Genomic DNA, 11,683 nt, shown 5'->3' on the forward strand with positions numbered 1-11,683 from the left:
TACTAAAGCTGCTACATCCATTTTATGAACTAAATTTGGCTATTTGAAGAAGAAGAGTTTGGATTTGATATCCCGCTTTATCACTACCCAAAGGAGTCTCAAAGCAGCTAACAATCTCGTTTCCCTTCTTCCCCCACAACAAACACTCTGTGAGGTGAGTGGGGCTGAGAGACTTCAGAGAAGTGTGACTGGCCCAAGGTCACCCAGCAGCTGCATGTGGAGGAGCGGAGACGCGAACCCAGTTCACCAGATTACTAGTCTACCGCTTTTAACCACTACACCACACTGGCCCCTAAAGCATTGCAAAGAGCCAATACCAATACACTCACAAATTAAAACTCTTTTGAATAACTTTATTTATAAAAACAGTATTATAAAAACTACAGGAGCCAGATTCAGTCCTGCAGGGCTTTCAATGACAGAATCAGTCTTGTTCCGTGGTGTAGCTTGAATGAGGAGGAGTTTGGTATATGAACTGCAATCACACACTAGCTGCAGGCAAATGGGTCCTTCAGAAAGTGTTTTAGGCACTGTGTTGGTGACCTTTTCCAAGCGGAGTTTTCCAGCCACACTTGCTAAAAAGTCATTCCAACTATTCATTTTCTACAGAATTCCCCCCCTACTCAGGGAGATCACACTGGAAGATGGGATATCTCTGCTGTTCGTCACACTTGTCACAGAGGAGCTTGCTAATAACACTGGCTTGCATAGTGCCTTAGAAACAATGGCATCCAATGCATTTATGCTTTCCAGACTTGTCAGGAGGCTTCATCAGCCAGATCGTGCTGGTCAAAATACCTATTGGGGGAAAGAATCCATAAAAGTTATACAAGTCGCTAAGGAAAGCCTACACAAAAACTTAAAATGTCAAAGAAACACAACACATACCCTTGGGTATCTCAAACTCCCTCAACTGAACACGGATGTACTAAACGAATACAAAAACTATACCAATTTCAGTTGTTTCTTCAAGAACAGAGGCCGGGGTGATAGGTTTTCTTAAGCTTTTCTTAAGGTTAATAATTCTGTGCATTTGTAGTCCCTGCTGGCATGCAGCCCCACAAAAGATTACCACTGAGGGAAGGTGGGTCTCAACAAGGTTCCTTGGCTCTGATTTATAACAACAAGGAGGTTCCAAACAGGTTTTGCCTTGGTAGTGAATAAACTGCTTCAGGCTAAAACAACTTGAAAGAATCCTATAAAAGGTGACAGTTATTTAATTCTGTTGCGATATTCATTCCCTCTGCCCCTACTTTGCAATACACTTTTGATAAGGAATCGGAACCTATTGATCCCGGATGAAGAGGCATCCTCAAGCAATTCTGAGGAGAAGTGACGAGAGGGAGGGGGAAACTAGGAGCAGACAAATTATAGCCTTTATGAAAAACAGTACAGTGGTGCCTCGCAAGACGAAATTAATTCGTTCCGCAAGTCTCTTCGTCTTGCGAGTTTTTCGTCTTGCGATGCACGGTTTTCCATAGGAATGCATTGAAAATCAATTAATGCGTTCCTATGGAAAAAGCCTTCCCCCGACCTCTTCTGGCGGGCGGCATTTTAAAATCGCCCGGGACAGCGGAGGACTTCTCCGCTGTCCGGGGCGATTTAAAAGCCCCTGGGAAGGCAGGCAGGGGGGACAAAGGCTTTCCCGCCCGGCCGCCCGGCTTCGGGACATCGTTCCGATGCCGGGCGGCTGGGGGAGGCTTTCCTGCCCCACCGCCCGGCATCGGGACGATGCCCCGAAGCCGGGCGGCTGGGGGAGGCGTTCCTGCCCCACCGCCCGGCATCGGGACGATGCCCCGAAGCCGGGCGGGGGGGGGGAGGCTTTCCCGCCCGGCCGCCCGGCTTCGGGACATCGTTCCGATGCCGGGCGGCTGGGGGAGGCTTTCCTGCCCCACCGCCCGGCATCGGGACGATGCCCCGAAGCCGGGCGGCTGGGGGAGGCGTTCCTGCCCCACCGCCCGGCATCGGGACGATGCCCCGAAGCCGGGCGGGGGGGGGGGAGGCTTTCCCGCCCGGCCGCCCGGCTTCGGGACATCGTTCCGATGCCGGGCGGCTGGGGGAGGCTTTCCTGCCCCACCGCCCGGCATCGGGACGATGCCCCGAAGCCGGGCGGGGGGGGAGGCTTTCCCGCCCGGCCGCCCGGCTTCGGGACATCGTTCCGATGCCGGGCGGCTGGGGGAGGCGTTCCTGCCCCACCGCCCGGCATCGTGACGATGCCCCGAAGCCGGGCGGGGGGGGAGGCTTTCCCGCCCGGCCGCCCGGCTTCGGGACATCGTTCCGATGCCGGGCGGCTGGGGGAGGCTTTCCTGCCCCACCGCCCGGCATCGGGACGATGCCCCGAAGCCGGGCGGCTGGGGGAGGCGTTCCTGCCCCACCGGGCGGCTGGGGGAGGCTTTCCCGCCCGGCCGCCCGGCTTCGGGACATCGTTCCGATGCCGGGCGGCTGGGGGAGGCTTTCCTGCCCCACCGCCCGGCATCGGGACGATGCCCTGAAGCCGGGCGGCTGGGGGAGGCGTTCCTGCCCCACCGCCCGGCATCGGGATGATGCCCCGAAGCCGGGCGGGGGGGAGGCTTCAAAAGCCGTCCGGGGGCTTTTAAATCGCCCCGGACAGTCCCGGGGCGATTTAAAAGCCCCCGGTTAGGCAGGCAGGGGGGGCAAAAGTCTTTGCCCCCCCTGCCTGCCTTCAAAAGCCGTCCGGGATAGCGGGAAGCGCTTCCCTGCTATCCCGGACCGCTTTTAAAATGCTGGCGGTGGGGAGCAAAGCCTTTCGCCCCCGCCGGCCTTCCTGGACCTCTTCTGAAGTCCGGAGGGGGGGGAAGGCTTTGCTCCCCACCGCCAGCATTTAAAAAAAGGTCCCCGAGATTTCCCTATGGGCTTTCGTCTTGCGATGCAAGCCCATAGGGAAAATCGTCTAGCGAAGCGTCGCAAAAACCGAAAAACCCTTTCGTCTTGCGGGTTTTTCGTCTTGCGAGGCATTCGTCTAGCGGGGCACCACTGTATGTGGTTCTTGTGTTCAGGGCATATTACAGTGGTACCTCGGGTTAAGTACTTAATTCATTCTGGAGGTCCGTTCTTAACATTAAACTGTTCTTAACCTGAAGCACCACTTTAGCTAATGGGACCTTCCACTGCCGCCGCTGCGCGATTTCTGTTCTCATCCTGAAGCAAAGTTCTTAACCCGAGGTAATATTTCTGGGTTAGCGGAGTCTGTAACCTGAAGCGTATGTAACCCGAGGTGCCACTGTATAAGCCATCCAGAAGCCTCATCACGCTGGATTATAGGGCTAATGAGGGCTGAACTTTGTGCCCAAAATCTCCATAGAGAAACTGAAACAGCCTACTGAAACAAAACTACAAGACTTAAAAATCCAAAAATCTGTCAGACCATTGAGGATAACAGCTTTGAGTGACTCAAGATTACAATCCTTAAATAGCCTTATACAGAATTACAATCCAGCTCTTTCTCCTTTAGGGCTGCAAATCTCACCCAGTGGCTTGCAGCTTTGAACCTGCTCTTAATAGTTATGCAACTATGCCATACCTGCCAACTAAACAAATTAACAAGTTCAGAGCAGACACTTTTTCATCATTCTTGTTTTCCTGCAACAGAAGAAAAATGAAGTTAATGTAGTATGTTACAGCAAATGTCAACAATCCCAAACAGATTTGTGACTCAAAACACACTGCACTGAATGTGACAGTAATTTCTTATGTTACCAGCATTTGCTGTTATGCTTCTGAAAACAGGTGATTCACTAAATTAATTAAGAACTGTCAGCATTTTGAACACTCACTGTACCATCTAGTACCCCAAATTCTCTTTTCTGCCACACTTTGAATTGTCATTTTCAGAATATATAAAGAAACAAAATGTAAAAAAAGAAACACATTTCATACAACCCAGATGGTTACAGGAAAAGGAAAGAATGAGCAATTAGCATAGATAATAAATTCCACTATTACTTTTCTGCCACAATAATTTGTTGATTCAGCTTACTTCTAAGACTCTCACTTCAGAGCATCGTCTGGCCAACTGCCGAATGAGGGAGTGAGCCTCTGGCAACAATGGTTTTTCAAGACAGGCCAATAGCGCATAAAGCCATCTGCCCTAGAGAAATTCAACAAAAGTGGCAACAAGAATTTAACACTTAAGTAAAATAGTTATTGCCCGTTTTATCAAAATACACCTTGATCTAAGGATTACCACTGTGAAAGATCCATATCAACCCAGTTACCATAAAATAGATACATGTGGTTTTCTCAAGCCAAATTTAGCTTTCAGGATCTTCCTGCAGCCAATCAAAAGCCACGTTTTAGTTTCCGAACGTTTTGGAAGTCGAACGGACTTTTGGAATGGATTCCGTTAGACTTCCAAGGTACGACTGTACTATTTTTCTTTAGCCTAACTTCTCAGATTGCCTTCTTTGACTTCCAAAATGAAAAAAGGAAGAGTGCAAGTTACCAGTTCTGGAGTAAATTCCTTCTCTGCAAGCCAGTTTGTCAGGTACTCCAAGACGCTGGTTACTGTTGCCTTTTAAGAACAAGAGAAGCAGTTATGAAGAAGGGTTTTCTGCAGCTAGTGTTTCCATATAGCCCTTGCATTATTAGAAAAGATGTAATGGCTATATTAGATATTTTATACCTAAAATATCTGTGGCCCTCCAAGTTGTGGGTGGATTCCAGCTCCCATAAGCGCCAGCTAGCATGGAGGGCCGCAGGTTCATTAACTGACTTACACAAATGCTAAGGATAATCAAGGAAGCAAATGGCTAAATGGACCACAATAAACCTGTTTTGAATACACATGCAAAGCCACCCTGCAGTGACAACACATGTTCGTAACTAGTGCTGCTTTGAAACAGTTGTTGTACAGCAGTGGTGGGGAACCTCTAGCCCAGGGTTTCCCAAACTTGAGTCTCCAGCTGTTTCTGGACTACAACTCCCAACATCTCTAGCTAGCAGGACCAGTGGTCAAGGATGATGGAAACTGTAGTCCAAAAAAGAGCTGGAAACCAAAGTTTGGAAAACCCTGTGTCTAGCCCACAGGCCTCATTAGGCCCACCAGCCTTCAGAGGTTGGTATTCTTCTTCTGCATCCAAAAAAGGTGCTTCTTGAATTTGAAATAAGGTGCTTTCTCCCACCAACCTGCAGAGGGACTGAAAAAGGTGCCAAATTTAAAAAGGGCAAAACTCAAGTTTGGTCTGCAAAGAAAGTGTCTTCGTTTGCAGCCACGGCTTAAACTTTCGACCACCTGATATCATATGACATCAAGTGACTTGACAGGTGAGTGAGTGGCCCCATCACCGATCAAAGTGTCCTGCAGAAGGCTAGCCACTTCTGGATCTAGCCCTCTAGTGTAAATCCAATTCCCCATCCCTGCTGAACAGTCTTATCATAAACATTTATATTTCACTGGCATATCCAATCTGAAAATCAGGTTGCTGTCTGTGACAAATATTCCTACAAACTTTCATACAAATTTTTGTTAGATCATAACTAGCAAACTGTAGTTCAGAGCTGGATGCAACTTTCCACAAGCAATATGTACAATGGTAGGATGTCTATGAGTAAGTGGACAGTACAAATCTAAAGAATTCACTGGTTTCAGCCATATTTGTAGAGTGAAAGAAATAGAATTACCTGATTCATTCTGCTAACAATACTCAGCAATGGAGGAAAGCCAATCTAGAAGAGAAAAAAAACAAACTCCATTAGAATATATAGGATTTTTGTAGGATACAGATGTATCTGATGGAAATCAGAATTAGTTTAGCACACAAACAGCAGCACTTTGCTGCCAATGGCTGATAACAAACAGGACACCCCCTTCATTTGTGCCGCCTCTCCAAATCTGTTCCAGAGGGTCCCCAAAACCCCAGAGCAGATTTTGTAGGTTTAGGGCAAGGCTGTACAAAGGAGGAGAGGAAGGCGAAGTCACATTGCATCAGTGGAAGGTATCTCTGTGGTGGACAGTCAAAGTGGGTTATCACCCTTTTTAAAAAAACAAACCCATCTTTATTTAATGAGAGTGTCATATGCACATAAAAACATGCCTAGGAACTCTGAACAAGGATGTACAATAAATATTTAGCACTTTTGTCCAAAGTTAATACGCACTTGTACATAATCAATTCCTTGATCTTCATCTCTGGATACTTCAACAGCTGTGTCTAAATAGGACTTTTCACCTAGACAAAACCTTTTCCAGCCTTCTTCATCCTCTACTCTGGGCTAAAGAATGCAAAAAGGCAAATTACTTTTCTTATTTAAATGTTGTGGAGTGTTTTCCCCCCATTAAGTTAGGGAAAATTCTACCCTCAAAAAAGTCAATCCTGTATTTTTAGTTTGTAACACAGTCACCACAACAACAACACTTGGAATCATAATGTGACCCAAGAACAAAATTTTTAAAAAGGCATTCATAAGAGGTTGCATTGGAGTATTATGGAACAAACAGTTTGACAACACAGTTAATATGTTATCTTCAACTTACGATTGTTACATTACTGTCCAAATGTTGCGACTTCCAATGATTCCTGTGCTTGTTCACACTCTGAAAGATTTATAATTAAAACCTAATGACTACAGCATTCATCGGTTAAAAAGACCTCAACAGAATTAAATCTTATTTCAAAAGGGAAAAGAGTGGCAGGCTGAATTTTGTTGTTGTTTTTGATAAGGACTATAACATTATACAAATCAACACAATGTGATCCTTCCTATTTTTAAAAAACTCTTGAAAGTTAGTTGATCTGAGAGTATGTTTAATATTGGGAGGCCAAATCTTCAGAATTCAAATCTTTGGGAGTTCTCTCAGGCTGACAAGATGATTCAGGAAGTGTGTTAGAATATACCAGGAAAAACAACATATTGGATCACTGGCTTGGTGTGTGTAATCATTACTTACCTGGCGAATGGCTGAAAAGTGTGCCACTTGTTGCTGTTGCCATTTCAGAGTTGGAGAATACCCTTCAGGGGCAGGTTGGCAACCTGAAAGCTAAGAAAGGAAAGAAAGAATATGGCTTTGTTAAGAATTTAGCATAGTTACATTTTAAGGCAGGACCATGTTGTTGCAATTTCAAGTCCTGTTCTGCAAGAACACCAGCCACATGGCTGGTACAAGGTGTTCAATTTTGTGACTGGAAAACCCTCAAAAGCCTTGCCAGTTTACGTGGATGGTGTCTACTTTTGCAAAACAAACCCTGAAATTGCAATGGCATGGCACATTCTTAAAACAAGAGAACAATCAGACTCAAGTGCTTCCAACTTTATTATTTTATCTCAAGAAGTTTATGGATACAGTTCTTCAAAACTTACTGAAATATTCGCAGTCTGCTTCTTTTTCAATTTCTTGGGGTCTATCTGGGCCACAACAACATCAGGGCATTTTGCAGCTTCAATCCTACAAAACAAAAATGGGGTCTAAACTTTGGAGTGCCTTCTGATTTCCCTGTAAATTTACCATGTAAAATGAGGTTTTCTATATGCCACACACTGAAATACTTAAGGAAATTGTCACAATCTACCTCACCCTTTGCCCTCAACTGGGCTTCATTGAGAATCTTGATTGCCTTCTTCTCTTTTATATAATTTTGCCTCTTTGAGCTGTTTTATTTCTTTTCAATGAGAATGTTTTATTTTTAGGCTTTTTTGATCAGTCAAAAGAACAGGCTGTTAATCCAGAACATAACATAGAAGGGCAGCAGAAACGTTATCCATATGTGCTTCACAAACTACATTTATATTGAAAACTACATTTATATTTAAAAGATAAGTGTTGTGTTTTTGTCTTATGTTATAATATTTGGCTAAGTATTCTTTGAATTTATTCTTGTTGGCTGAACATTTTTGGGTTAACGCTCAATGTGTTTTATGCAGTCAGATGTAAGGCCCATTGCTTTCAACAGAGCTTACTCCCAGGTAACAACACTGCAGTCATGTCACACAGCGGATCAGGAAAGTGAGCACTGATCTCCCCAAATTCCAACATGTGAACATCTCCCCTTATAGTCTGCCCCTGTCAGCTGATCCTAACCAACTGGGTATAGCAGTATGTACTGATACTCTTTGGCGTATGTGTGTGTGTGCATCAAAACAAAGAATCTGCCTGAATTTTTGGACTCTGTTTGAGCACGTGGCTATGGCGGCTGTCACGATGTGTTCCTGTCCTTCAAAATTTAAGACGACAAAACTGTTTTGTTTCATAAGATGGGACGCGGGTGGGGAAGAAAGAAAAGGAAAAAGAAATGTGCTAAAAAAATAAAAATAGTGGCCTACAGCCAGCCTCTGGGAAGTAAATGACCAGATCCCGACAGAACTGCACGCACATCTGGCCATCAAAAGGAGCACTTGCCTTGATCAGCTCTATGCAAACTGCAAGCACGCTGGAAGCAGCAGCAGCAGCAGCAACCGTGCCCAGGTGTGCCTGAGGGTCCACTTGGCAGTGAGAAACATGATTGGCCTCTCTGTTCCCCCGAAGGAGCTGGCAGGCGATCCCAGCCCGCTCCCTCTGCCCCCCGGAGCAGCCCCGCTCCCCACCCCGACCTACCAAGGGGGCGCCCACAGACACCCGGCCAGGCCGCCGCCCACTTACTGGACCCGCTTTAAATATTCCTGGGGTGTTCTGGGGGGCACGGTGGGGTCGAAGTCCTCCGAGAGGTCGCAGTCCTGCACAGGCAGGAGCCGCGGCATCAACTCCTCCGTCGCCGACTCCATCTCTCAGCCTCCGGGAAGCCTTCTTTCGCCAGAGACCGCAAAGCGCATGCGCAGCAAACAGCGACGCTCGCGACGACCGAGGAGCGGACCTAGCGCGCACGCGCAAACCGCTGCTTGGAGAGTTCAGCGGGCGGAGGCGCCTGCGCAGGGATTGAGCGGCCGCGTTGATTTATACTGTATGCCGCGTTCCACAAAGAGCTGGACCTTGCAGCCAACGTTCAAAAACATCACCAGTAAATTAAAAGAAACAAATTAGCAAACAAAATAAATTCAACATTAAAACAAAATATCCCTAGGTTTAAGTATTTAAATGCAAAGGAAAACAAGAGTTAAATGGCAATGAAGTTTCTGGTTCTGGTCTTCCTGCACTTCAAGGAGCCTGGCTTAAATACAGAAGGCTTAAATACAGAAGGAAGCCAGGTTAGATGACATACAGCCTGGCTCCCATAGTTTACTCCAGAGTAGGCTGGTAGCAAGAGAAGAGACATGTTGGGGAGCAATGATGGTCAGTACTTCCAGGAGGCTGGGGAATAGACTAACTTGCTGGTGCAGGTCTTATGGCCTGCCCTGAGCCCCACTCCAAAATAAAAGATAAACTACAGAGCTTTCCCTTTATTCAAGCATAGAATGCACTTGATAGAAACAAGAGCATACAATTTATGCTTAAAATTCTCTACAGAAACCTTGCATTCAAGGCAACAGATGTCAAGCAGAAGACAGCAGTGATAGCTTGCAGTCCCTATTTTTCATGTCAACATGTGGGATTTAAATGCTATGGAACATTGACCATGGATCTGAGATTTTATTTGTTTAATTGGGAGATAAAAAGGTAAAGGTAAAGTGACCCCTGACCATTAGGTCCAGTCGTGACCAACTCTGGGGTTGCGGCGCTCATCTCACTTTCTTGGCCGAGAGAGCCAGCGTACAGCTTCCGGGTCATATGGCCAGCATGACTAAGCCGCTTCTGGCGAACCAGAGCAGTGCACGAAAATGCGTTTACCTTTCTGCTGGAGCGGTACCTATTTATCTACTTGCACTTTGACGTGCTTTCGAACTGCTAGGTTGGCAGGAGCAGGGACTGAGCAACAGGAGCTCACCCCATCGCGGGGATTTGAACCGCCGACGTTCTGATTGGCCAGTCCTAGGCTCTGTGGCTTAACCCACAGCGCCACCCGCGTCCCAACTGGGAGATAAATACTGCTAATAAAAGCAGCAAGATAAACCCACAATTAAAAAAATCCCAATACAAGATTATTATATGTATTACCCACCCTTCCCACTAAGGACCCAAGTGAGGTTATAACAGCAATTCTACAAATAGACTTTGAATTAATGGAAGAAACCCTCATTTTCTTAAAGAGGCAAAGAAACAGGAGGTAGAGTTACAGAGGATCCCTATGTGGCTTCTAACCTGCTCATTTGTCCATATGGGATAACAAAATGTTGCCCATATGTTTGAAGGGACAGGATACCCAAATCCTGTCTGAAATCACCCCAGGCTTCAATAATCACCCCAGGCCTCAAAACTGTCCAAAACTCCTTTTGTCTTCTAAAAATCCAAAACAGCTTTTCTCTGCTCTTCTCTGCTTATTCTCACAAGATGCTGTGCATAGGCAAAATGTTACTTTTAAAGGTTAATGTCATTTTAAAGGCCTCTGTCATTGCCAAGAATACTCAGGCCTGAGAACGAATCTTATCTCATTCGGTTGCAACATCTTTGGACATGCTGAACCACTCTCACCCACCTTTCCTGGGAAGAGTCCAATAGTCCCAAGACAGCTTTCTGTTCATGCTCAGAGGACTCCTGAGGGAGGAGAAAGGAGGAGGGAACTGGAAATGGGTATATATGCTTGTGCACATGACTGTGAACTTCGTGCATGCTTTTTGTGACTTATCACACTTGCTCCTTCTACCAGTTCATGGATGGTAGAAATAAAAGCCTTTTCTCCGAAACTATTCCTTGAGTGTCTGTTGACTCCCACTTCCCTTTCCCAGGCGCAATATTTTTCCCACCCGAGGGCAAAGCCTCATAAGGCTACATGTTGTCTTGGGAGGCTAAGGAACCAGGGAAATTGTGCATTCTAAATTCATGATTCCTGGGTATTCTATAAATGCATTACCCATCTACACCACCCAGAAAATGGCTTGTTACATATGCTACAATTAAAAGAAAAGCCTGGGAGATTTGTATCTCTCTCCTTCAAAATGTGTAATATTTTGTATCCTGAAATATTTCAGCTGTTGGAGATTGTTAAAATCTCAGCTGTGGCTGCTCCACACAGCCCATAAAATTCCACTTCATTCAATCCAGTCTGGGCACTTACCTCCACAATGTAATCAGAAGCTCACCACTTCAAGCTCCTCTCTTTTTAATACTCTCCAATGAATTTCTGTGTTTTACAGGGGCCCTGCTGCCTCAAAATCTATATACAGTACACACCATTTGCCTTAAGTTAAATCACCTCACATGGATATGTTTATGTAAGACATAAGTTTTGTAAAGATTTCTTTTTATTCAGGTCTACTTTAGAAACTTGTGTACCATTGCTACACATTTTATTATTAAAAAAGTTTATAAAAATACAGATATATATACACACACATTAGTGTTCTTCATGCCTGTTCATTTGTGGAAAGGCTCTACCTTCCAGTAGACTCCCATCTTTAGAAAAAAGGGATGTTAAGCTATGCACAGCAAGATATTCTTACCTAGAGTTCACATTAAAAACACAAAGTCAAGTATCATCTCTACTGTAGTTCTAGAACATGATCAATACTTTCTTAAAAAGATATAATATTGTGGCTTTTTCCACTCATCGCTATAGATGATAAACAGTATAGAGCACTTCATTAATATAGCAAGAGCCTATTTTGTGTTGCATAATTCCTAGCTAGAGATGGAAACTCTTTAAACTTTTTGTCTTATATTGGTATCTGTAACCTGGAGTGTAATTGGGGGAAGCAAAAC

The 11,683-nt window shown here is 45.3% G+C and overlaps 1 protein-coding gene across 1 annotated transcript; it reads right to left on the bottom strand.

The window, feature by feature from the left end:
- Positions 1 to 339: 339 nt before the first annotated feature.
- GEMIN2 (gem nuclear organelle associated protein 2) lies at positions 340 to 8,755 on the bottom strand. The gene is made up of 10 exons (XM_081915348.1): positions 8,594 to 8,755; positions 7,318 to 7,402; positions 6,908 to 6,997; positions 6,494 to 6,553; positions 6,118 to 6,231; positions 5,641 to 5,685; positions 4,463 to 4,531; positions 3,998 to 4,108; positions 3,542 to 3,600; positions 340 to 798 (listed from the first exon to the last, which is right to left on the bottom strand). The coding sequence occupies exons 1-10, from the start codon at positions 8,713 to 8,715 to the stop codon at positions 759 to 761; spliced, it is 795 nt and encodes a 264-aa protein (XP_081771474.1). The 5' UTR covers positions 8,716 to 8,755; the 3' UTR covers positions 340 to 758.
- Between the last annotated feature and the right edge of the window lie 2,928 nt (positions 8,756 to 11,683).

This window comes from Podarcis melisellensis (genome assembly GCF_964234715.1).
Source record: "Podarcis melisellensis genome assembly, chromosome: 1".
NCBI classification, from domain to species: domain Eukaryota; kingdom Metazoa; phylum Chordata; class Lepidosauria; order Squamata; family Lacertidae; genus Podarcis; species Podarcis melisellensis.